Source organism: Cavia porcellus, unplaced genomic scaffold (genome assembly GCF_034190915.1).
Source record: "Cavia porcellus strain 051 isolate PalLab524CR breed Dunkin Hartley unplaced genomic scaffold, mCavPor4.1 scaffold_19, whole genome shotgun sequence".
NCBI classification, from domain to species: domain Eukaryota; kingdom Metazoa; phylum Chordata; class Mammalia; order Rodentia; family Caviidae; genus Cavia; species Cavia porcellus.
The window spans coordinates 14,308,453-14,336,062 of record NW_026947502.1 but is presented as its reverse complement, the minus strand read 5'-3'; the positions used below and the strand labels follow the sequence as shown (position 1 = coordinate 14,336,062).

The following is a 27,610-nucleotide window of genomic DNA, read 5'->3' as shown; positions in this document are numbered from 1 at the left end:
TTCTTTTGAAATTTAAATTTCATAATTTTGATTGAAATGTGTTTAGTAATGAAATATAGTCCCAATTCTGAGATTAGCAGTTATATTGTAATAAGTCTGAAATTCAGATTTTGGTATTGGCTTGATTCTTAGAAAAAGTATTTTTTATTTCTAGAATTTAATCGTCAAGTTTTTAAAAAACATACACTTTTTTTCTGATTGTAAAATCACAATATTCATTCTAGACAACTTTGGAACATGTAGGAATTTTAAAGATAATAGAAGTCAATTGAAATTACATTACCAGAGACTTAATATTCTGGTATTCGTTTCTTGGTTTTTCTTACCTTATAGTTCTCATGCTTTTGTGAATGCAAACAGATAATCATAATAACTAAATAGTTACTGGCTTTTATCCCTTCTTGGTGTACAGTTTTGATCCTCCTTAATATTTTTTCTAATTTCTTACAGTCCTTGAGTTGTCTCCCAGGAAATCAGCTTCTCACTCTCCCACACCTGTCTTCTTAGTCCCTACCTGGGTGATGTGCTGTATTCATAATGGTACCTGCAGGGGTCTCTTCTGTCATTGTTCCTGCCAGGGTATGTCCTCTGATGTCCAGGTTAAAAATTCAGGAGCTGCCAGAATAGTGCTGCGGTTCCTGTCATTTTCATGTTGTTCAACTCAAGTTGTGTTCCACTTAAAAGTGGAGACATCGGCTTGTTATTTTGTGTTACTAGGCATCTGAGGACCAACACTGACCTGGACAACTCGATGTCCTTCTTGTCCAGCACAGCTAACCCCAAATGTATACACAGTGTGTTCCTATGGCATTTTCTGGATACCTCTCAATCTCATTTCAGGGCCGGGTTGGAAATACTTCTTGATCTTTGTTCACTGTGGAAAATGAAATTTGTAAAGCATATGTTTAGGGTCCAGGTCACCATTTCAGTGTCCAGACGAGTGCCTACACATCTAAGAGGCACTCCCCTGATTCTTGGATGCATGGCTGGATGATTAAAATTCCAGGTCACTTTTTCACTACTCTGTAACTTTGGGTGTCCAGAAAGTCAAGCCATTCTTACTTGTTTCCCCTGGAAAATGGTGGTAGTATCTTAAAGCAATATTGTAATATTGTTGGTAGGATGAAGTGTATATTTCTGAGCACAATTTCTGATAAAAGTAAGTGTTCAGTAAATTTTAACTAATTTCTTGTGTCTTGTTTTAATCACAGCTATGTTTTTTGAACCTTTCATTGGGTCACTAATATTTAAAAATGATTTTTTAACTTGTATTGTGATGCTAACTTTTTAGGATTTTGATGCTCAATCAAAATATCTAAATTGAAGGTAGAGCTAATTCTCCGTTAAAAGACCATGAACTTGTTCTTTCCTTTTTTTTAGATCTTTGTGGTGTAGTAATGGATGAAATCAATTCTATTTTTATTCACCATCTCTGTAGTTACCTGAGAAGTGATTTCTGATTTGATTTTTATTTTAGTGCCTGATTGATCTACTTTGTTATTTCCACTGTTAACACTTCAGAGTCCAGGTTTCAAATTGTTCCCCCTCTTTGCTCCCTGAATTTGCCTCTGGTAAGCTGGAAGTCTTGGTTGCTTCATAAGTGTCTTCTTATTTTCTATTCTCTGTGTCTGTCTGTCTAATTCCTAGGTTGATGCTTATAAATTGCTCATGGTGAGTAGCATTTATTGCTAGTGTTTAGAACCTTTAGGAAATGACTTTTTGAGATGTCTTCCAGGTATAGCTGACTTTCGCCCTTTGAGTCTATAGCAAGAGCTTACCTCTTCTGTGTTTTGGGAATGAGAAGTTTGCCTAGTCGGTCCAGCCCTTGGTTGTTTGGCACTGGCTTTAGTGTAGTTTATGACCCTTAGGCAGTGTCAGTCTTGGTATATCAGGAAGAACAGCAGGTTAGAGCAGTTATGCTACCTTGGCTAACACAACAATAACAGTAGCATCAAATACAACCTACAGAATGACAAACTGAGGTAACTATTTACTTGCCACCTTTCAGCTTATGAACTAGGTTTGTGGGTATATTACAAAATCTAGAAACAAGCTAGAACATTTTATACAGTGAATAAGCTCTTAGTATGGTGCTTTTACCCTCAGGAGTGAAGATTTAAAAGGGCTTAGGAAAATAGAGGTAAAAACGAGGAAAAATTAGAAGGGAGGCTAGAGGACAGAAAAAGATTACGCAGACTTTGGGAAACTAGTGAAGATGGGGAGGAGAGAAGGAAGAAATAAAAACAAGACTAGAACATCAACATCAAAAACATAAAAACAAGACTAGAACATCAACAGCAAAAAAACTCACATTCATTTAAAACGAAGATTAAAAAAAAAAAGCCACACTATACAAGAAAAGAAAAAGGCCAAAAAAAAAGAAGATTCAAGGCTTGTCTTTGCTGTCACTGGTAGACAATGAGGGCAGATTTGAGCTGATTAATCCTAGCAAACTGCATGTAGCTTTATGGTGGGGTAGTTGATAATTCTAGCAAGACTGTACTCAACAACCCAGTTGTTGAGCCTGTAACACTGTGTGCCCCTCCTGCTGGGTTGAATTTGGACTCCTGATTTCCTGCCGACTTAAACTGGGCAGTCTCACCCTGGCCCTGGGAGCTGCTAGCTGGAGCCAGCCTTGCAGCTGTTGGGAGTTTTGAACTCAGTAGGACCCTGTCCAAAATGGCTGTTGGCCGGTCACCCTCTGCTGGGGGTATCTGAACCCAAATAACTCACCAGCCACTGCTTTGTTACACTGGTGTGCTTCTCCATGGAGAGCTCTGAGGTCACCAGTAGTCACTGTGGGTCTACAGGTTTGAGCTGCCCCTTTCACCCTGGAGTACCCTCTCAGGAAAAAAGACACCACTCCTTCTTCTTTGAAATCTGTCTCTGCTCTCTCTGAGAGGGCTTCAGTTCCCACTTCAAATTATTGCTGCATCCTGGGGCCCACTCCCGCTCCTTCTCCTTCTCACTTTGCAGTATTTCAGCATCTGGACACAAAATCTTGGAGAAGCTCTTTCTCTGCTGCTTACCAACCTTAATCTTTCTGAAGTTAATCTTTTGGAATTTACAAATAAAAAAGCTGAAGTGGGCAAACTGCTGGAGCAGTCTCAGACTTGAGTCCAGGTTTTCTTACTCTTCTTGGGACACAGCATAATCAGTGGGAGCAAAATTAGTTTCACTTCTCAGTAATGTTTACTTTGTTAAGGTACTACTTTGGAACTTGGCGTTTGTTTTAGTATTAAATGAGTGAATTTCAGGACATGGCATTGATGTTTTTCCTCAGTATAAATTATGCTGTATGATACTTTCTCATGAATGCTGTCTGGGAGTTATTCATGACATACCACTTTTAATAAATATTTTGAACATGACATGTTTGTTAAGATTGAAATTTTTAGTTAAAAGGGTTCAGATTTCGCGAGGCAGCTTCAAAATCAACTTCCTTAAAAAAACAGAACAAAACACCTTATTTAGCCAGTCTGAGTTTTTTCATTTATAACTAGTGTTTTCATTTGGGTAGGAAGAAAATTGACCAGTGTTTGATGAAAACTAGCATAATTCAAAGCTGTAGATAAGAGTTTCTCTATCTCGAATCTGGTAGCATTTTGGACTTGCCTGTTCTTTGTTGTAGATGTCATCTTGGGTCTGTTTTTCTTCTCTTTTTTAATTTTGAAAAATAAAAACTGATACAGAATTTCAAAACAGTGGGAGATTAGCTGGTTAATTATTGAGTGATTTGTACTCAATCTAGAGCAGTGTAGAGTAAGAGAGGAGGCAAGTAGATAAGAAAAGAGTTTAATAAGCGGGGAGGGCCAGAGGGAGTCACCACAAGGAAGGCTGTGGCAGCTCTCTACAGACAAAGGGCAGGTTCTGCTTGATGTAGGCTCTGAAGGGAGTAGGGCTCTGGTGGCTGGTGTGAGCTGATTTGTAAGGAGATTGGGTAAATCTTTACATTCCTGAGCTTTGGCAGACTTTTGGGAGGGAGAAGCCATAGGGGCTTCTGAGAAAAAGGAGGTGTGCATTATCATGGCACAGCTTTGAGCCATTGCCGTGATGATTGTGCTGCGTCTCAGATGGGGAATCTAGCAGTTAATATATTGTGTATGGTTATCTTAAAAGTAGTTGCTCAGGTTATAAGATAAAGCCATGAGAAATTGATCAGATAATGTAAGCACAAACCGTTCTATTCAGTGAACTAATCGAGATTAGTAGCATAGTTATCTGTCTGTCTGTCTGTCTATCCATCCTGTCTCTTTTTTCTTTTCCCCCATTCCGGTTGTTCTTTCCTTTTGAGCAGCTTTTTCCCTTTCGCTGTCACAATATTAGTTCACCCTGGGTTTTTAACCACTACATAATGGTAATTTTTGACATTGCCACATATTTTGTGTCTTATGGGACAAAACTATCCTTAGTTGAGAGCAACTGCTATAAAGAATTGGTTTTATGTTGTTTTTGTTTTTTTAAGACAGAGTCTCGCTGTCTAGTCCAGTCTGGCCTTGACCATTCCAGCCTCAAATTTACAGCAGTCCTCCTGCCTCAGCCTCCAGAATTGGCTGGGATTACAGAGGTGCTCCACCTTGCCCAGCCTAAGGAATTGTTAAAATGTATTTTATCATTTATATGCTAAACTTTAAATTTTGACAGGCATAAAATTGACCTGTATTTCTTGTTTTTTTCCTTTGAACATTATCAAATCCAAGTATTAAATGTCAAGGGGGCCAGAAAGAAACTATGAGAGATGTCAAGTACAAACAATTTAAATAAACCTTGATTAGAGGAGTAGTTCAGTTGCTAGGATAGTGCTGAGGATCTAGTAAGTGTGTTATGTATGTGCAGTATATACTTAGATGCAGGTATTTGAACATTGTAGTTGCTGGGATCTCTTATACTGAGTGGTGCTTTTTATTTGCACATATTATGAAAATAGCTTGGAGGGTTGCCTACCTTCTTTTGTATGAAACAGGATTAGATTTCTTTGCAAGTAACATCCTTTGAAAGCTTAAGTGGCCAGAATATACCCATTGTTCCTAGCTTGTCCAATTAGGTTGCTTAAAAGACTATTATATAAAAGTTTTCTATCAGAGTAGTGAGCTCCTAGAATTTTTTTGTTATTTTTATAACTTGTGTGCCTCTGTATAATAAGAACTTGTCCTAATTGCAAGCTATCCTTGAAGCCTTTTTCATGCATCTTGCACATTACTTAAGCCCCCAAACAGTTCCAGTTAAAAAAAGAGAAGACACTGGACTGGAGAACATTTTCAGAGTGTCTGGTTTATTAGTGCTTGGGGTTGATTGTCAACCTTCTATGGATTGCACAAAAGAAAAAGGCAGGAAAAGATTCTATTCAGTTATAAACAGAATGGCAAGAATTCCCACTTATGATTAACTTAATACATTTTACCATTTAAATCTTCTGAATTGAAAATTTCTTCTTGAACAGCTCATCTGATACTTAAACTATTATACAACATATTATTAAAATTAGAATTTCATAGCTCTTCCTTCAACTAATAGTTGACTTAAAATGATTTACAAAAATTTTGAATAACTCCTCTGGATCCTTCTTGTCAGTTTATTGTCTATCAGCCTCCCTGCCTGGCTTTCTTCCTTTCTTCCTTCCTTCTATTTAACTTGTGAGTGACCGTCCCTGTTGGGAGGTTAGCCAAAAGTTTTCATTGCTGAATGAGATGCCCTGAAGTTATGGATGCATTAGATATAGAGATTCTCCTAACATTGATCATAATTTCACTTCTATACAGTTTAGCATGCGGTCCCAAAATATTCTTTTAGAAGAGACAGTTCCGTAGTGGCTGTATGGCGTACTAGTTTTGCCATCTCCAGTAAGATGGCCCTTCGCTAAGCTCATGTCAGCTGGCCCCAAGGGGTTGGCTGCTGACTTTCTGGGCCTGGTTGGCTTTAGTGATATGAGACTTACAGGCAGGGAGGATTCTGGACTGTCTTGAGAAAGGATTTTAGTAAAAGGTAAAGAGTTCAGGTGGTACCTAGGGAAGATTTAATTTCTAGATTAATTGATACATGGAATCAGTTGGGTTGAAGTGAGAAAATTTCCAGCACTGGGCGAGAACTATTTCTAGGTTCCCAGAGGAGGACTAAGTAAGAAATAGTGGGAAGAAATTGCTCTGCATCAGGCTGTAGTAGTTAGAACCTAAAGGTCGACTATTTGTTATCCTGGAGTGTAGACCTCTCTTAGTATCTTAGAGTTGTTGCTGCAAGTCACAAAGTAATGAATATACAGAAAGTGAAAAAGAAGGGGCTGGGGATTTAGCTCAGTGGCATAAGCGCCTGCCTTGCAAGCAGGCAGTTGTGAGTTCGATCCCTAGTACCGATAAAAAAAAACGAAAGACAAAAAAAAAAAAGAAAGTGAAAAAGAATTAAAAAGAAAACGATGAAATGAGTCTTAAAAAATAAAGGAATGGAAAATAGAATTTAATAAGGGAAATACATACATTAAAACCTTTTAGAATCTTATACCATGGTAAGTAAAATAAGTGATACTTAAAGTGAAAGAAGGAATTAATTGAATGAAAGTAATCTAGAAGTTAAAAAAACTTAGAAGAGAATAAAAGATGAAGTTTTTAATTAGAGGTATGAGCTAAATAATAATTTTAAAATAACTTTGTAATTATCCCACCCTTCTCATAGTCATCATTAATAGTTATAACCTTATCTGGTTCTCTCTTAGTTTGTAAGCTTTCCCATAGTGGGAGCTATGTCTTAGCTGCTGCAGTATCAACAGGATCCAGCAGAGTACCAGCAACATACTCTATACACAGTAATTTCTTTGAAATAAAAAAAAAGTACAGAGCATGTTAATTTTCCTTAGAAGTTTTGTTGATTTGGTTCAATAATTAAGGTAAAGAAACTCTAGGAAAAGACAAGAGTATTTTAAAAAGTAGATAATGAAAGCTGTGAAATAATGCAAAATAATGGAAGTCTTGCCAGTAAGCACTTCTGTAATGTTGAGTTTGCTGAGTTACAGTATAAATCATCAACAACAGTACGATGACAGAATCAAATGAGAAAGTAAACATGACACAGAATCTACACTAGTCTCCTTCAGCCCTGAGTAAGAAAGCTGCTGGAACTGAGACCCTCATGGGGTACCTTTTGGCTTTTCTCCTCTGGGCTAGTGCCCATGTGCTAATCATGTATCTTTCTAACGGAGGTAAAACTCAACAACTGTAAAATCAGCTAGTTTAAAGTGGTACATAGTACTTACATGAATGCCTTACCTTTGTCTGATTCCAAAACATTTTAATTACCCCAAAATAAAACCCGGTACCTATTAAGGAATTATCTCTGTTCACCCTTCTCTAATCCCTGGGAACTTCTAGTCTGCTGAATTAGGGTTTTGCTTGGTCCCATTTCAGCTGAATCTCATTTGTGAAGTATATTCCATGTCCACAAAACATTTATTGGTCTTTAGAGGCTCAGGTAGTATGGAGACTCAGTTTTGTCTCTTTTTAAATATGCATTTATTTCTTTAGTAGCATTTCAAAGACTTTGTAAGTATTAACAGTATTTATGTACATATTTTAAATTTTATAATTCTCTTGTTTAGCATTCTGTTTTATAACTATATAACATCTAATTACAAGCAGGCAGTCGTGAGTTCGATCCCCAGTACCGATAAAAAGGAAAAAGACAAAAAAAAAAATCTAATTACTTTGGTGATTACCTATAGTGATCAGAATTTGTGTGTTACTTGCAGACACATTTGTAGTTCTTTACATTAAAACCAGGTTACTCAGCCATAGTGTGATAGTCATTTTGGACCAGGTTAATTCTTTGGGGAATGATCCCATGTATTGTAGAATGTGTAATTGCTTTCTTGGCTTTTACCTCCCACTGGGTGCTGGTAGCACTCTTCCCTAAGTTTTGGCAACTAAAAACGTTAGTAGACATTGCAAAATGTTCCTTCAGGGCATGGTTGCCCTGGTTGATAAACACTTCTGAGAATCTGGCTTTTTCTTGCGGTAGAGAATATGAAAACGTTTTATGTTAAAAGCAGTCATTAGAGAGCAGTAGAAGAGAATTGCTAGATTCCCTATGGAGCTTATTTAGTCATCCCCCAAACTGTTTCTATTTTTTAAAAAAATAATTTTTAGTTTTAAAATTAGAATTCTTGGCAGTACTTTGCTGCTTGATTATGTAAGGGTCATTCTTTGTTTTGCTTTGCTGTGCTAAAGGAATTCAACTTGATTGTGTAACAGGAAGTAATTTCATGGAAAAAGTAAATACACAATTTGAGTTAGTTCAGAAATACTTGAAACATTCAAATTATTTTAAAGTGTATGAATAAAGCATTCAACAGTTGAAGAAGAGGGTTTTTTAAAACACATATTTCCCTTTGATTCAAAAAGAACTTAAGGCAAGTATCTTCTAGCAGTCCACTTGTTACTTCCAGTAAAAATTTCTTTTTGTGGTTCTTGTATATATTTTTGCAGTGTAAAAGTGTTTTTCCTTACTAAAAGTTTCTATTTTTCAATATTCATATGGTAAATGAACTAAAAAAAAAATATTTCTTGTCACTTAATACTTGTTTCAAAATAAATATTTAGCCTATTTGAGTAAGTCCTATCATAGATTACCTGTAGCTTTGAAGGTTATAATATTTAAGAATTGTTATGCTATAAACTAGTTTTCTCATTAGATTGTAGCTTTGTCTGTATCTGATAAAACATAACTGGGAATAAACTTTGGGGATGATAATGTAATGGTTAAGCAAGCAAAAAGAAGAGAAAGTAGGTTTGAGAAATGAGGTCTTAACTAACTTTTTTCTAGGTATAAAATAATGAATAAGGCATGGAAAAAAGAAAATCCCACAAAGTGGAGCTATGGCAGCTTTCTCTGTTGTAAAGTTCAATTTCCATAAATGGTGTTTGTTTCCAATATATGGAAGACAGAGGTGACCACCATATTTATATAATTCTTTAAAAGTGTTTCCTTAGATGTAGAAAGAAAAAGAAATCCTACTAATATATGTTTTATGAGAATAATGAGCTTGAACAGCAGCTTTTTCCATCCACTACATTCTTAGCTTTTTCTTATTTAGGGACTATGTCAGGAGTGAACTGGAGTCTGCCTATGAAGGACCAATGTATTTGGAGCCTCTTTCCATGAATCGATTTACCACAGCCTTAATAGGTATGTATTGTTAAAGAATCAAAAGTGTGGGTTGGAAACAGTCATTCTTTATACTTCTTAATAAAAGTGGTGCGTGGTCACTTACATAAAAATTCATAACTGTTAATGACCTCTCTTTCCAGATACAACCATTATTTAATGTTATATTTTCTTAGTCTTTTTTTTTTTCCTTGCACATAGGCATTTAGTTTGTATATCTATAGTTTTTTTTTAATTTAAAGAGAATAAAACCAGCTGAGTGTGGTGACACATTCTTGTAATCCCAGCACGCGGGAGGCTAAGGCAGGAGGATCTTGGCAAGTTCAAGACCAGCCTGGCCTACAAAGTGAACTCAAGGCCAGCTTGAGCTGCGTAGTGAGATCCTGTCTTAAAAAGACAAAAAACCAAACCAAAACAAAAAACAAAACAGCAAATAAAGCCAAACAAAATAAAGCCAATCAAAACAAAACAATGAAAGCGATACAGGACTTCAAGACAAGATAATAGTAAATCAGCAATATATTCACAGCCCATAGTTACTGATGGTTTTTAAACATTTTTGGTTTTTTTTGGTTTTTTTGAGAAATCAAACTCATTATACAATTTAGGCTGGCCTTGAGCTCACTCTGTAGCCCAGGCTGGTCTCGAACTCAACATCGATCCTCCTGTCTCAGCCTCCTAAGTGCTGGGATTACAGGTGTGAGCCATCATGTCCAATTTTTTAAAGAATATTTTAAGTATTTGGGAAGATTAATTTTTAAGCAGAGGAAATTATTACTTAGAAATATTAAAATAAATATATAGTTTCTGCGATTATTGTTTTTGAAAGTCATCACCCTGCTGTCAAAAAAATTGCAGAAACATCATGAACTTACAGTGTTATTGGAACATTGAAATAGTAGAATGTTAAAAACAGAAATGTTGGGGCTGGGGATTTAGCTCAGCGGCTTAAGCGCCTGCCTTGCAAGCAGGCAGTCGTGAGTTCGATCCCCGGTACCGATAAAAACGAAAAAGAGAAAAAAAAAAAAAAAAAAAAAAAAAAAAAAAACACAGAAATGTTGACTGAAACCTAAAAACAATACGAACTGGAGTTAGCTATCAGACCCCTACCCTGCCAAAATCCCCCCCCTCAAAAAAAGAGAGAAAACCTACTATATGATTCTTTAACTTATGTGAAAGATTTAAAAAAGTTTATTGTTGGAGATTAAAGGAAGAGTCCTTGAGCGATGGCTCTGTTTTCCAAAGAACTTCCCCAGTCCTTTGAGTGTGGCCCGCTCAGCAGTGGCCCTGACGAGTCACGTGTCTCTTGTGGCATGGGAGGTGCTGTGCACTGACTTGGGCCTGGAAACACAGAGCCGCACGCCCAGTCTCACAGCATAACTCCTGAGCACTTGAAATACGGCTGTTCCCAGCTGAGGGCTGCGATGCTCACCCAGCTTAGGTACACAGAGAAGAGTACAAAGCATCATTCAACTCTCTGCATACAGTGAATGAATTATGCTGTATGTGAAAATACTTGGAATGTTTTGAAAGCATAGTAATTTCACCTGTTTCTTTTTATTATTTGAAGTAAAGCTGCTAGGAAATTTTAAATTATGGTATGACTCAATTCTGATTCGATGTAAAAGGCTAGTGATAGGCTAGCTGCCTGTAGAGTATTTTTGACTGTGAAATGCAAATGCTTGTAGGGTTTTCCTGTGTCTTCTAATTTGTGAAGACAAAAAAATGAATTTGATGAAGATAAAGGACACAGATCTCTGGGATTTTCTTATGTTCCAGTCAGAAGGGCCCATCAAGCAATGAGGAAACCCAAACAGCATTAGAACTTTTCAGGTTCCCAGAGACTGAAAATAGGGTCCACATTAGCCAGTGGAGGGTGCACACCAAGCACCAAGGGTGCTGCAAGGGACAGAGAGTGAGGAGAACAGCCAGAGGGACCCGTAAGGTGCCTAGGAGAAGGTGGGTCAGTTACAAGTATTTCCTGGCCAGAGAGCACAGCAGCACGTCATGAGGAAAGCAGCCAGCTAGTAGGGAGCTTTCCTGTGTCGTCCTCATCACTCCTGCCTGCCGCCGAGCTAGGTGAATCAGGGATGAGCGACAGGTGTGCTGGCGTAGGAAGAGGAGGATGGTAACCATAGCCACTCTGCCTTTTGTCTAGGGTTTAGGCTTCTCCTCTCTAGCACTATAGGAGAGGAAGCCCGAGGTCCAGTAAGACAATCTCAACTTTAACTCGGTTCCGCAGTTTTGGTTACTGTTAATAGATCCTGAAATTTAAATTAGACTAGAAGTTATGAGGCTTGTTTTAGGTTTCATCTCCACATACTAGATGTCAAGACAGCAAGAGACAAAACGTTACTTTATGACCGTATCCTATGACTCAGTGTATGTAATAATGTTAACATTCACTTGTAGACATATTTACAGAGTTAGAAAGCTTATAAAATTCTGTTTTGGGTGCACCTTAATCCAAGCATGAGAGATTTTTTCTTACGTTGTGCCTATCAGTGGCTTACGGTCACCTTTTCACTCAGCTAAATTTTCTGATGGTAACAAAAGTGGAATAATATTCATGAACTGTTCAATAGCACCTTCTGATATTTATTTAAAGTAATTTTCTATTTCTTTTCTTCCATTTTATAATAAACTTAGTGAAAAGTAGAGAACTTGAATATTCCATAATGCTTAAGATTTTTTGAAGGTATTTCTAATAGTAGAATTCTAAAATCCAGGGAGTGCTTCGTGATTTTGGTTTATTCAGAATTACTAGTTGAAACAGGCACATGAAGAAACAGTTGCTCTTTTTTGGAGTGAAGGGAGATTCCAATGAAAATACGGTCCTCCCTCCTCTCCCTTCCCCTTCTCCCGGGAAGACTGTCATGAGTCCTGTGCTTCTATGGAAGAAGATAAGGAAGCTGGGACTCCACAGTGAGCGCCACATACACTGGCGTGGACTGATGGCAGTTTCAGCGTTGGGGAGTTTATATCGTGCTGCATAAGGAACTGTAAGTGTATCTCTGTGTAGAAGAAAGAAAGATGCACCAGAATTAAAATTTCTAATCATTCCTAGTACTCAGCATTTTCTTCCAGTTCTTTTTTTTTTTAGTTTTAGTTTTTAAATTTTTTAATTATAGAAGTGTCCTTATCTTTAGTCAAGAAAACTACTGCAGTTTTATGGTGAAAATTGGCAGCCTACTGCATCGCCCTTCCACACTGCCTGGCATCCTTCCCTGGAGATCCCTTCTTCCAGCTCCTAACTTCTTCCCTGCTGTTTTTTCTTTTCTTTCTAGAATTCTAATTACTGAATTTCAATCTCTTACGTTGAGCCTCTAATTTTATTTTGATATATTGTACTTCTTTTGAGCTGTTTTTGTCATTTTCAAAAAGGTGTGTGTGTTTTACTTTTTGAGATTTCACTACTTTATCCCACTCTTTTGTTTTATTTTAATTTCATTTTATATTTTTTATATCTTACACCTTGTTTTCACTGAATGTTTATTGTGGCAATCTATTTTCTTAGATGATGTTTATTTATTTATTTTTAGAGCAGGAAATATTTATTGGGGCAAAAAGCCTGTAAGAGAGATAGAAGTGGGTGTCCCTGTTTATCTTTTTGAAACTTTCTTTTGCTACTTGCATTCTGTTCCTTTCCTCTGGTCTTTTTCTGTTTGGTTTGTTTTGGTATTTGTATTTCATGAGAGAGCAGTGTTTCTGAAGCCTGACTTAGAATCACCCGGATATATTTAAACATACATACTCTTGCCTAGGCTATATCTGAGATTGATTAAATCATAAGTTCTATTAACTGTCTAGGGGTTCTTACTCATCTGTATTAAAGGGAGGTGTCCCTTCAGGGCTTACCAACCTGTGTGTTCCATGGTGACCAATCAGTTAAGATTGGCTGTTTGGTGGAGGTGCCCCTAAGTATCGGTCTTTGTAAATTTTTTGACTTGGATCGGTCACCTTTTTTAGAAGAGCATCTGTCATGTAGGCCAGCTGATGGTAGTGGCTGGAAAGCTGCTGAGAACTGAGTGATAAACTTAAACAGCAGTCCTTCAGGAACTTTTGAGATGCACCCTCACCTCCTATTCTCACCTCTGCCGCGGGGCCAGAAGCCTCAGATTCACTGCCTGTAGAGAACAAGCTCCTGAGGCCATGGCGAAGAGCAGCGGCGGACTCAGACTATAGTGCGGGCCTCCTGTCTCGTTTTCGTATTCCAAAATGTGAAAATACCTCTTTTGGTGGCCTCTTCTCTTATTTTCTTTAGTGTTGCTATATTGTACACTTATGAGTATTTTCATATTCTTTAAATATTCTAGAAAGGCAAAAGTTAATGCTTTGTGGGATAAAATACCACACATTTTATAGTAGATTTTTACACATGTTTAGTGTGTGTAACTGGTTGCCAGTTTTGTATTTTCTATCAAGTGCGTGAGTAGAAAATCCCCAAATTTTATTTTGCTTTTCATTGTCAGGGAGGGAGAGGATTTGACTGAATGATTCTTAATCTGTATAAACATGTTTTAAGTATCTCCAAGAAATAGCATACAAAGCAAGTCATTGAACTGGCACAAGGTGGCTTTGTCATCAGAATAGAAAAATATGAAGTTCCTACATAAACCCAAAGACAATATATGAAAGGTTATTTAGAGTAAAAAGTAAACATATCTAATATTAAACATAGTCTACACGTATGATTATGTAGAATAAATCTGAAAAGGGAGTAAATAGTGTGAATAGTTAACTGTTGAACACTTAAACCATGTTTCAGATATCTGTTATTTAATGGATATAGTATGCATAGTATTGTTTGAGTGGCAGTATGGAGGATTGAGGATTTTCTGTTTTCCTGTGTTTTTAATTTCCTATAATTTTGTATAATTCTGAGTGAGAAAAATTTGTTTGAATGTCACAGTTTTAACTGATGATTAAGTTATTGAGAGGTTTACGTGGTCTTATAAGAATAAACATAGAAAAAAACCACAGGATAAATCATTTTGTTGAAGTGTGATGTTGGACAAGTGATTATATCTCTTAGATTTTATGCCTATTTTTGAGAATAGTTGAATGTTTAGTAGCTTTGGAAAAAGAGCTGTATTTGAAATATACTAACAATTACTGTAAAATTCATTTAGACATTTTAAAAAAAGGTTTATTCATGTTATGTATGCCATCAGAAATACGATGGAGACCAGTGGAGAATTTGGGCTGCGTTTTTCAAATTGGCTCTGAGGAATTAGTATTTAGAATTCACAGTGCATGTGAGAATGTAATTACAGTCAGATGAAATTAAAGTTTGATTTAAAACACTTAAGAAATCTTAGACTTCTTCAGTGGCTGTTTTATCATCCTTATCAACAGTATTTTGTTTTATTTTTGCAGTTACTAGATGCTCAAAATTAAATGCAACCTTTTCTTCATTTTAGGTCAGTTGGTGGTGTGTACCTTATGCTCGTGTGTCATGAAAACGAAGCAGATTTGGCTCTTCTCAGCTCACATGCTTCCTCTGCTAGCACGACTCTGCCTTGTTCCTCTGGAAACTATTGTTATCATCAACAAATTTGCTATGATTTTTACCGGATTGGAAGTTCTCTATTTCCTTGGCTCTAATCTTTTAGTACCTTATAACCTTGCTAAGTCTGCATATAGAGAATTGGTTCAGGTAAGAGCAGGTGGATAACATTCCACATGAATATTAAATATTTAGTTTCTTTTTATTTCACAATCTTAGTTACGGCAACATTTTTTTTTACACTTTCAAGACAGCAGCTATTTTTAACCCAGTTAGGAGCACCCAGGGTTCATTCTTACAAAGCTCTGTGGAGAATGCTGCAGTAAAGTGAACCGGTTCTCTGGGAGCAGACTTTTGAGTTCATACCCTGAGACTGCTGTTTGCCACCTGTGTAACCTTGGGATGATCACTTATCCTCACTCTGTGAAGTGAAGCTAATTATAGCACTGTACTTTTTCTCATTGGGTTGCTGTCAGCTTTAAATGAGTTCAGTGCCAGGCAGATGATGTTAAGTATGTGTTAGCTATTGTAATGAAGACAAAAATAATTAAGTATGGAATACCTAAAGGTCAAATCCTGATTGACCTGTTTATAGTCTTTGTGTGACTGCAGCTTTTTCCTTTTATCTGATTTATTTAGAGATTTCATATAAGAGCCTGAACTGACAACTGTACCATTCTTCTTGGAGTAACCTGCCGCCCATTTTTAGGCAAATTACTCCCAAATACAAACAATACACATTTGGGAGGTAAATATTTCTGTTGGATTTGTTAAGGTTCAGTGTGTAAGATAAATCCTTAAACCTGAGATATTAGTGTAAAGAGAGGATGTTAGCATGGTTATTCTTTTCAACTTTTTCATTGTGTATATTTGACCTCATGGTATAGAAACTCTCAGACTGACCAAACTGGTACTACCTATTGAGAGAAGTGTTCTTTCATGAGCCCAGGGGCAAAATCATCCAGAAAGAATTCCGTAATTAAGCTCTGGGCCTTAGCCAGATTCTGTCTTCTTACTTCATCTTAATAATTGTTATGGGCAGTTTCCCAGGTGTGGATCTTTCAAAGAAGAGATTATTTCCATGCCCTTAGTGTAGAAATATTTCATGACAAAGGGCTGTACATAGTTATTTATAGAGTGAGAATAGCAAATGTAACAACTTTTTAAAATTTTGTTTTGTGGAGCTAGCTTCTTTTACAGTATTTAGTGATCTTGAATATTAAATACTTAATTATCATGCATAGAATCTATTTTTAATGTTGTGTTTATTCCTGTGGTTGCCATATGATTCACATATCACTGGACATGATAATGAGAAATAAACTATAGGTTGTGAGATTTGTTCCTTGGGAAGAATTGAATAAGCAAGAAATGGAAGCTGTTAGACTTTTTACTAGTTTATACCTTGAATGGAAAATAAGAAACTTGTTTGCTACCTCTCAGTAAGAAGTTTGCCTTTAGTAGTAGTAGTATACTACAGCTAGTTAGCAGGTTATTTAAAATGTTTTCTAGTTTGTTTTTTTGAGACAGTCTGCTTGTATATTCTAGCCTGACATTGAACTCACCACGTAGTCCAGGCCGCTCTCAGATGCATGACAATTTTCCTGCTTCAGCTTCTTGAGTTCTGGGATTATAGGCATGTGCCATTATGTGTGCCTAAAAATTATTTTCTAGTTGGGAAAATGAGAAATTAGGCTTCAGAAAAAGCATTTGTTTTACTGATGAAAAATTGTAGGTTAATCTGCAAATCAATGTATTTGAGTTTAATACTCATAAATCTCTTTATAGTTTATCGAAATATCCTGGTATCACAGTGAGAAATTCCAGCAAGACCAGATGGTAGTGTATTAGGATTTTTAGGCTGCCTGGCAAAATCCTGTTGGGTTCCCAGGATCTGGTCACTGGCTTAGTAACTCTAAAAACTTAATTACAGCTGTGATCTTAGGTTTAAATGAGATTCTGGGAATTGATTTTTGCTACTCAGTCTTAATAAGGGGTTGTTTTATAAACCGGAACGCCAGTATACTGAGTTAGATTATTATGTTTTTGAGTATATACCTTTTTCTTGAGTGTAATGTGCTTGACCAACCAAATAAGTTGAAAACTTCTGCTTGATGAATACACAGGAGGAGCATGTGTTTGAGCATTTGTCTGTGGGGAAAAGAATTATTTTTGCAGTAGAGTAAATTTCCCCACTGCACAGATAGACCTGTGCCTTCCATTGAACTGTGTCTTACCTATGACTTAACTCCGGTGAAGAAAGCCTGAAAAATTCTTATGTTTCCCTTTTTCCCAGTCCCTTAAACAGAATTGTATCATTCATGCTAATCTGGGTTATTTGGACATGAGTGATTACTTCATTTCTTTGAACTACCTTTGAGGTATTTTGTTGTGAACATGACCTTATTTTGACCTTATCCTTAAGCTGTTAGGTCAGATTACTACCCAGAGATGTGCCTCTACTGAATGTTAGTAATGTAAGAATCACTACATTTTAAAGCAGTTTACTGTGTATAGAATTTTACTGAAAGGATCTTGCAAAAAAAAAAAAAAAGCTGTTTTTTTATCGTAAGTACATTAAACACTTGGGTCTTTAAAAGCGTTCATTGATGATATAAAATATTTTCTCCCAAAAAAAGATGTCTTCCTATCTTGTTTCCTTATCCTAGGTGGTAGAAGTATATGGTCTTCTAGCCTTGGGAATGTCCTTGTGGAATCAGCTGGTAGTCCCTGTTTTGTTCATGGTTTTCTGGCTCGTCTTATTTGCTCTTCAGATATACTCCTATTTCAGTACTCGAGATCAGCCAGCATCACGGGAGAGACTGCTGTTCCTTTTTCTCACAAGGTAATTAACTAGGGCCTGTGATATTTATATCTGTGACCACGGGAAGAGAAAATTGTGATATAAGTGTAATTAAGTTTTGAAGATTACTTTTATAAATTGTATTATATAACTTCATATTTAACTATGGTAAGATTCTCATCTGGTGGGTACCCTAGTCTGGCAGTGTAGGAGCATACTAACAGAAAAATCCTGATTATATTTTGGTGTTCTGGAACCAAAGTACAGCATATGGTTTATGGAAAAGTACATAACAAAGTATTAAGTATTTTTTCCAGTATTGAATTTCTGGATCAGGAAAAAATCTATTATTGTTTAATATATGTCACATTGTTAAACACATTGCCTTGCATTTAATCCAGCAACCCCGAAAGGTAGTACTTTCATTGTTGTTGTCTTTTGTGTGTGTGTGTCATTATCATTTTATACCTGAGGAAACCATCAAGAGTATAACTTACCCAGGCAAGTGGCACTCAAGCAGTTACAAGCAGGACTGACACTCAGGCCTCATTTAAGTTAAGACTGCGACTTTTCTATTCATTTTACTGTGTCCTTATTTAATGTTTTCTTCAGGACTGAGATATAAGTAATGGATGAAATTCTAGAACTTGGTTTTTAAGATTTAGTTTAGGTTGTTTTGTGTTCGTTTTATATCATTCGAGTCTGTTTCTTACCGCAGTATCTTTAGTGTGGGCTTATGCTATCCACATCTATTCTTTCCAGTCTTAAGTTTGAATCACAGGCCCTCAGACTCTAGCACGTTGATATACAGTACATCTTAGTTCCCTGGTTTATTGTCACTTAAAAGACAAGAATGAAAACCTGTCTTTCTGTAAGTAAAAAGCAGATAAAAGTTTTTAGTTGTAGCTGATAGAGCCATTGCTATTCAGCCATGGGGTCCTCTGCAGGACTGTGCACCTAGTGGTGTAGAGAGTGAGAAATTGGAGACAAGTGTTGAGTTGTTAGCATGTTATTTGTTAAGATTGACAACATTGACATGAATCTAAGTCAATAAATAAATACATAATCCAATCAATCAAAATGTGTTGGTAGTACCTGTCTTAACAAATAGTAGTCAGGTTTTGTGTTTTGTGAAAATAAGTCATCTTTAATTTTTAAAGTCGCTTATGTACAAATGCAATAAGTTGGTATCACTGTCAGACACATTTGAATGATGAATTATTAATATGCTTAGTATGTATTTTTATATAAATATTATGGAGGTTTTATGCAGAAATTTTAAATGATCCACAAAGTTCCTGAATTTAAAGAGAAAATTCAGTTAATAACTGCATCGTGGGACTGCAGTTGATTGTGCTTTAAGCTGGATTGTTATAACGCAATCAAATTTAAAATGTAGCATAGACTAGACTCTGTCACTAGACTGAATGAATTGAAACATATTTGCAAAGCAAATAATAGTGAGATTTTAGATACCTTGCCAAAATGCTATTTCTACACATGGCTATATACATTCCCATTTCTCAAGATGAGAATGTTTTGATTTGAGAAGTTTAATTGAGAAGTGTCTCATATTAGTTCTTTTGTTAATTTATATCTCTGTAAGAGTTTGATGTGTTTCTTGATACTTTTGTGTGTCAGGTTATATTTTTATGTGTGTCCTTGTCAAAAACAGTTTATTTCCAAAAAGAGGGTTGGAGTTTTACCAGAATACCCTGAATAAACAAACAGCAACAAAAAGGCACATGTGGACAACTGAAAAACAAAATGATTTTTTTAACAGACAGAATGTAGAAACTTTTATCAATAAATATATCTCTTTTTTTATTAAAGGGAATAGGGAAGAAAAGTTTTAGTAAATTTCCCCAGAGCTTTCACTTCCCCTTTATGATTCTTTAGTATGTTTTCTTTGTATCAGATTCTTTGCTGAAGTGAGAGAAAAATGAATATCCTCCTCCTGGATATATAATTAAATCATATATATATATTTTTAAATCATACATTTTGAGAGCAGACAATTTCTCTAAGTATGGAGATCAATATAGATATATAGTGAAACTTTAGTGAACTGTTTAGACTTTTTAGTGAGAATGAAGTCTTAGCATTTTCAGTTATGATTCTCATCCTTAATGACTTAAGTATTTAATGATTTCTGTCAGAAAAGTGTTAAGCATTTTAGAAATTTAGATTTGTAAAAATGTTACAAATTTAGCTATCAACTACCATGACTGCTGGTTATTCTGGCTCCTAAAGGAATATGAAACTTTTTTTCCTCATCACTAATATACTAACATGGGTCTACATATTACATGTTTTTACTTAAAAATTAACTTATAAGCAGTTGTAAGGGAAAGATATGTAAATAGATGCATGGCCCTATATAGTAAATTTCAGGAATTGGCTGACTTGCTACGTGCTAAATGATAGGCATTAGTTTCCTTGAATGAAGTCCTCATGTATTATATAAATGAAATTCTAACTTAAGGTATAAATGCAAAATCTAACTCATTAGTACATAATAGTTCCAATTTACTTATACCCATAAGTTAATTTTTAGTATGTCCAGCGAAAGTATTTCTGAGCTTTAGTTGGTCTTACAGTTACTTCATAGGTGGTATTGCAGCAAAATTGTTGGTAAAATTTGTTATTAAAATTATTTTAAAGTGGTTTTGGGCATGTTTGTAAAGTAACTGTTTAAAAAATTTATTTATCTAAACCTAAATTACAGTTAAGTACCAGGACTATGTTTGACACTTGTAGTTGGAGGATTGTGTGTGTTTGCGTTAGGGGTGCTCCATATAGTTTGGTGAAATAATGAATTTTAACAAGTAACCATATTAGCACTACAGTCTGAATAATTCCAGTGACCATCATTTCTCAGAAAGAACAATGGACAGCAGTGCACGATTCTTTTGAATACTTACCATCGTGTTAACTATGGTTTTCAAGGTTTGAACAAAACTCTAAACTCTGATTTTTGTTCTATTTAAAAATGATGGTAAATAATACAGACCTTGTTTAAAACATGGTGCTGTATGTACCTGGTATCTGCCAAAGAGGCAGAAAAAACACAGGTTTGAGTAAAATGATTTAAATTATTTTGGAATGAATGGTTGACTTTACCCCAGATTCTCTTTGAGATGATTTAAAGATGATGTAAACAAGTTTGGTGGTTATTTAGAAGCTATTATTCCAAATAGAAGATTCATTCCGATGTACTGATACCCTCATTTTTCTTCCAGCATTGCTGAATGCTGCAGCACTCCTTACTCTCTTTTGGGCCTGGTCTTCACGGTTTCCTTTGTTGCCCTGGGTGTCCTGACTCTGTGCAAGTTTTACTTGCAGGGTTATAGAGCTTTCATGAATGATCCTGCCATGAACAGGTAAGTTCTTTATTTGAATATATCTAGTAATTGAAATCCTCCAGATACCTTGAAAAGTAGCCCAGTGAATTTCTTTCATTCATGAATTTTAAAAGGAAATGGAATTTTTAGTTTTTTTTAAAGTAGTTGTATTTGGATGAAAAGATAAATTCCCATGTAAAGGTGATGTATATTAATTGTATGTATATTATGATGAATACTTGATACTTTTCCTTTTCTTCATTTCCTTAGGAGGTTTTTTAAAGTTTATTCCCATTTGAAGTTGTAAGAGTAGCTCTACTAAAAATCTAATTGCTGTTAGATACTTTTTGTTTAGTTTTTTGATATATTTTAACATAATTTGAATATAGTTTATTACAGTTCCAAAAGATGCACTAATGAGAATGCAAAAGAGTTAAGTCTTTTTGCTTTTTAATCACTATGATTCTAGAACTTTTCATCATTTCTGTTGTCTTCCTATAGGAATTTAATGATGTCATTTACATAAGTTTATGTAAACATTTCTTAAAACCATTTATTTAGTCTCTTCTTGAAATCCTTAGTTCACAGTCTTCTTGCTTATTCTAGCAACAACTAAATCAGAAAATCAGGCAGAGTCATGGGAAAAAGAAAAATAATTCATGCAAAAATACAAAATTTGTATCATTTACAAAATGAAAAGTGACAGCTACCTTCCCCTGCATCTCTTTCCTTTCCCCCAAAGCAGCAACTTTAGATAGCTATTTTAAAATTTTCTAGAGAAAAGTATATTTATATATATTGGGGTTTTCTGGGTTCATTTTATAGTCTATGTGTACCATTTATTTTGCAGAGAGTGTATTTTACAAAGAGTTTTCTTATGTTAACATATAATACATCTCATTCTTTTGATGAGAGAATTCCATTATGTGGATGTGTCTCATTTTTGTTGCTTTGATACTAGAAAACAATACTGCTGTGAGATCCTTGCAATGAGTGTCTTTTTAAAAAATTTTTATTTTAAAGAGAATAAAACAAAACCAGAAGAAAGCAGATCAGAACAAAACAATGCCGTCAACACAGGATTTCAAAACAAGACAATAGGAAATAAACAGTGGCTACCATAATGTCTCCCATTTAATTCCTCGAAATAGTTGTCCATATCTTCATATAGAATAAACTCATACAAAACAAAAACAGTGTAAAACCATTCAAAACAAAAGAATGAAAGCATTTATAGGTCTTCAAAACCATACAATAGGAAAATCAACAATGGCTACCTTAATGTCTTTTGTTCTTTTCAAAGTAGCTGTCCATACCTTCAGATGTGTTAAAATTAAATAATACAAAACAGACTAAAACCAATCAAAACAGAACAAAAGCCTTACTGGACTTCATAATCAGCAGTGGCAACCATAGTGTCTCATTTTTTTCAAAGTAGCTGTTCATATCATCACAGGTACAGTTCTTGTAAACTTTTTTTTTTTTTTTTTTTAAACTGGTACCGGGGATTGAACTCACAACTGCCTGCTTGCAAGGCAGGTGCTTATGCTGCTGAGCTAAATCCCCAGCTCCAGTTCTTGTAAACTTTTTAGGAGAAGTTCCAGGCATGTATAAACCTTGAGTGTCTTTTTTTTTGAGTGTCTTTTTTTAAAGCATATAGTTGGAAAATTTCAAACCAATAAAGCTTAGATAATAGTAAAATGAATCCCTTTATCATCCATGTCTAGTCTCTTGCATATGTACCCCTATGGGCTCCATTCACTGTCTCCATCCCCATAATGCCGTGGCTGCAATTATTTGGAGATAATCCCAGATACAATGTCATTTTATACTATGTATTTCAAACTGAATCTTTTGGAAAAACAAGTACTAGAGAATGCTCATTCCTAATAAGAGAATTTGTTTTTATCAAGTAAGGACTCAATTTTCCTTATTTAACTTTGGTTTTTTAAATTACTTTTTTAACTTGATTTTGTTCTCAGTACGTGTGTGACATACATACTGACCACATCACAGGGAGTTTTTACCTCTGTGGACTGTATCTTCATTGTTTTCCCCGTCGCCCTCCTCTCTCTTTAGCCCTTCTTCCCCTCTCCATTTATAAAAGACTTATTTCCATTTTTTCCTTACATTTTTTTCTTTTCCTTTTCCCTCCCCCAACCCTTTGTTTCCCTTCCCATTTCAACCTGTTCTTCCTGCTTTTTAATATCTAGCTTGTATTATGCTCCTTATTTATTCTTTGGGTTCTTCATAGAAGAGAATGTAATGTTTAAACTTGTGTTTCTGATTTTTTTCACTTAAGGATTGTGGGCTTGAGGTGCATCCATTTTCCTACAGATGACCCAAGGTTAGCCTCCTTTCTGACAGTAGTACTCCAGTGTGTGTAGATACCACATTTTCTTTACACATTCATCTTTTGATGGGCTGAGATTTAGCTATTATAAATAGTGCTACTGTGAACATGGAAATATATATATATATATCGCACTGTGGTGTGATCATCTTAGCTTTTTTGGGAAGATACCCAGAAGGAGAACAGCTGGGTCAAATGGAACCTGTGGTTTCAGTTTTTCGAGGAATCTCCTCTTCGATTTCCCTAGTACCACTTTATATTCCTACCTGCAGTGGAGAAATGTTTCTTTTTCTCCCTCAGCCTCATCAGCATTAATTCATTTCTTGATGATAGCATTTTTGTTTTTTGGAGTAAAATGGAGTCAGTATTGTTTTAATATGTATTTCTTGAATGACCAGTGATGTTGACATCTTATTGTATATTTATTTGTTGTTCGTACTTCTTAATCTGCGAAGTACCTATTCATTTCGGATGCCCACTTTGGGGTTGGGTCTTTAAATTTTGGGAGAGATTGCTGTCCTTTTTGAGTCTGTGCTACTGGTTCTTACGGTTTTCTTTCTCTTTTCTTGTTTATTTTTTTAAAAATCCAGTTTATTATTAAAAAAAATCCAGTTGATTTCAAGAAAAAAAATTTCAGTACATGTCAATCAGGGCATTGCTTCATAAAGAGATGTTTTCCTCTCCAAGAGTATGAAGACATTCACCTGTGTTTTAACTTTTACAATTAGCATATAGTTCATGATGTAAAAATAGTATACAATGGATGTGTAAGTGTGGTAAAGTACATGGCTCTTTAATGTAGTCTGGCTAGAAAAATATTTACCTTTGAAATTGTGTTTTTTTCCTTCATTGTATACTAAAATATTAGCAAGTAGAGTTTTACACATACAGAGATATGTGTAGCTATAAGGGATCACAATGCTGTAAGACATGAAATTACATGCTGATCAGGTTTTAGTCTGAATTAGAATTGATTCAAGAATATGTAACAGCTAAGATTATGGGTTGTTTTCTCTTGGCATTAAAGGAGATTTGGGTTGTTTACTTATAAAGCTGTCCACTTTTTATTCTTAGGGGCATGACGGAAGGAGTGACGCTGTTAATCCTGGCCGTGCAGACTGGCCTCATCGAGCTGCAGGTGGTCCACCGGGCCTTCCTGCTCAGTATCATCCTTTTCATTGTGGTGGCCTCTATTCTGCAGTCCATGTTAGAGATCGCAGACCCTATTGTTTTGGCGCTTGGAGCATCTAGAGATAAGTAAGAAACTTCCTGTTGTTCTTGGTTTGTTTTATGCAGTATTCTTTGAATTTGTTACCTAAATATTTAATAAATGTTATAAGATGGAAAATAAGAGGACAATTGATTGGTATTAGGTTAGTTCAACAAGTTGGTTAGTTTTCCGTTACGAAGTGTTTGGTTTGACTTTTCTAATCTTTTTCCTCCTCAATATTTTTATAGTTAAAAGCCACACCAGACTGTGTTATATGTAGGCAAACTTTCTTCAGAAAAAATTAGTATTTTCTCTACATGTCCAGTTTTAAAATTAAAAGTATAGAGCATATTTAGTCCAGCAGACACAGTAAGTAATAGGTCATTTTATTTTGTATAGTGCTAAAGGAGAAGAAGCAGTGAGAAAGATGCAAGCGAAGAAGAGAAAAATAAAGGCTGCCGTACTGTCCTAAAGATGGATGTTTATAAAGCGACAGCCTCATTTGATGTTCTTCAGGGAGCTGAAACTTACTGAGGTTTATAGAAATTCTTGACACCTTCTGAGACAAAAAATCAGTAGCTGGATTCATCTGTATCTTGTATAATATCAGTTTTCTTAAGGATTAAAAAACAAACTTAGTTCTTTAAAGATACTGTTTTTGACTCTTGTACTTTATGCAAGGAAGTTCTGTAAAGAATTGCCTGAAATTCAGTATCACTATTTTTTTCCCGTATTTGATTCACATTTCGATTATTGATTATAGAAATACATTTGAACTGTTGCTTGGGGCAGGCAGCCTCTTGGGAAGTAGAATCGTGACATCAAATTTCTAAACATTCCAAAGTAATATTTTAATTACAGATTTATCTTTGTGTCTCTGTAATCCGTATTGCTTTCTGTTCTGTAAGATTTTCTCAATTGGTAGGATGGCTGAAAGACTCACTTAAATAAACTCTCAGCTCTTGGATAGGTTTCAGATAATTTTAATCATTTTTAGTTAATTATAGTTATTTTGAATTTGTTTCTGAGGTTTAATATTTCTCTGTAGAAGTGTTTAAGAAGTTAAATTCAAGGGTGAACTCAGTTAAAAAGCCATTTAATAGTTCTGAAAAATGGTTTGCTTTGACCTAAGTCCAATTAGTATTTTGTTGTCTCTGGAAATGTTATTAATTATACTTGTTAATTTAGCATATATTAATGAAACTGATAGGATACTACAGACAGTTTGGGAAAGTGAAAGAAAAAATTATGTAATTCCACTGCTCTATGCAGCAATGGATCCAGTTCTGGTTCTTTGCAGGATGCACAACTGGCCTCACTTCTGGCTTCCTTGTCCATAATCAAATGTAGAGAAAATGCCTAGAAAAGGGAGCAAACCAAGAAGCTTCTGTGAAGGTCCCAGGTAGTTGTTTTGAAGTTAATACTCAGGAAGGCTGCAATGTGAACTCGAGATGAGGAGACTGCCCTTGGGGTTGTTAGAGCAAAGAAAGGCCAACTGTTAGGTTCTGTTTTCCCCACCATTGCCTATGATAAGAAAATACTGTTAGTAGCTACGTGGCAGTACTGTTTAAAACAAGTGAAATGGAAGAATTAGAAAAATTTCCTACAGTGCATTGAAGAACTTAAAAGCACGGATAGTTCTCTAACTGCTGAAGAAATAGAAGCAGTCGGTAAACAGCTTGACCCAGTGGCAGGCGTTCTGAATCATTTTCTCTTCCAGGAGTTTATGGAAACACTTCCGTGCTGTAAGCCTTTGTTTATTTTTACTGGTATTCCCTGCATACATGGCTTACATGATTTGCCAGTTTTTCCACATGGACTTTTGGCTTCTTATCATCATTTCCAGTAGCATTCTCACTTCTCTCCAGGTAAGCCTGGGGTTAATTTTATGTAGTAACTGATTTTTAAAATTTTGCTTCCCAGTAAAAAAAAAAAAATGTGTTTTTTAAAAATTAAATACCTACTTGAAAATACTCATAGTTGCATGATACATGGCCGGCTTACTATAACTTAAAGGTAATCTTTGTTGTCTGGTCAGTCAGAAGTCAAAGAAAACAGCATTGCTGCTGAAAATGTATTCGTTGTTCACCGTAAAAATAAAGTTTTTTTGAGAGTTGAGGAACAGAAATGATAACAGCATGAGGAGAATTAAGGTAGATTTGGTGCTGTTTAAATGAATCAGAGAAAACTAAGATCATTTGCATTTTAATTATATCAGTGTCTTTTTCTTCCAGTTACATTTATTTACCTTTTCCTGGGTGCTTCTCCTTAGATTTTAAGTATGATATCCTAAAAGGACCAGGGATGCATTATTGTATAACGCTGTGGAAAAGTTTATTAGTTCTCGTATTCTATTTTAATACATATATACATTGTTTTTCAGGTTCTGGGAACACTTTTTATTTACGTCTTATTTATGGTTGAGGAATTCAGGAAAGAGCCAGTGGAAAACATGGATGATGTCATCTACTATGTGAATGGCACTTATCGCTTGCTGGAGTTTCTTGTGGCCCTCTGCGTGGTGGCGTATGGTGTCTCAGAGACCATCTTTGGAGAATGGACTGTAATGGGCTCAATGATCATCTTCATTCATTCCTACTACAATGTGTGGCTTCGGGCCCAGCTGGGATGGAAGAGCTTTCTTCTCCGCAGGGATGCTGTGAATAAGATTAAATCATTACCCATTGCTACGAAAGAGCAACTGGAGAAACACAACGATATCTGTGCCATCTGTTATCAGGTAACTTCTTCACTAACAATCCATTTGGGTAGGTCATATGGAGTACCTCTTGGGATTGCAGCTACATTAATCAAATTCAACTTGAATTTCCAGCAGCATTAATTCCTGGGTAAAAATAAAAATGAGCCTCATAAATTATTAAAGACTCGATAAAGTATTTCCATTTTATTTCTCAGTTAAAATTTTACCTTAGTCCCTCGAGTTCTAATTACTGTTATTTTCAATATTATTGCTCACCCATAAAAAAAGGAAAAACAGGTCAGGTGTATTTTATATTTACTCCTGAATAGCCACGTACACTTACACAGATGTGTACTATCAAATATACACTGTATATCGCGAGTCAGCAGCTTCTGAAAAGTGGTGTGCCAAGGTTATGACTCTTTCTTCTAGTGTTGCCAAAGCTGGGAGGAAGAAGTCTCATGTACTCCATGCAGATGGAGAGAGAATGTGGGGTTGCTAGGGTGCAAGGTCTCGTGTTTAGGGCTGGGGAGAAGTGTTGAT

At 35.6% G+C, this 27,610-nt stretch overlaps 1 protein-coding gene across 4 annotated transcripts in view; it reads left to right on the top strand.

The window, feature by feature from the left end:
- Rnf145 (ring finger protein 145) overlaps positions 1-27,610 on the top strand; it is a 43,819-nt gene that overhangs the window by 12,718 nt on the left and 3,491 nt on the right. For 3 of the 4 annotated variants that reach the window (XM_063230714.1, XM_063230713.1, XM_063230715.1), the window contains exons 4-10: positions 9,077-9,168; positions 14,571-14,806; positions 17,326-17,501; positions 20,702-20,842; positions 24,231-24,413; positions 26,087-26,234; positions 26,750-27,106. In XM_063230714.1, coding sequence (XP_063086784.1) covers positions 9,077-9,168; positions 14,571-14,806; positions 17,326-17,501; positions 20,702-20,842; positions 24,231-24,413; positions 26,087-26,234; positions 26,750-27,106 — 1,333 coding nt within the window. Of the gene's footprint in view, positions 1-9,076; positions 9,169-14,570; positions 14,807-17,325; positions 17,506-20,701; positions 20,843-24,230; positions 24,414-26,086; positions 26,235-26,749; positions 27,107-27,610 lie in introns of those variants that run through there. The other variant, XM_063230716.1, reaches the window with a different exon arrangement.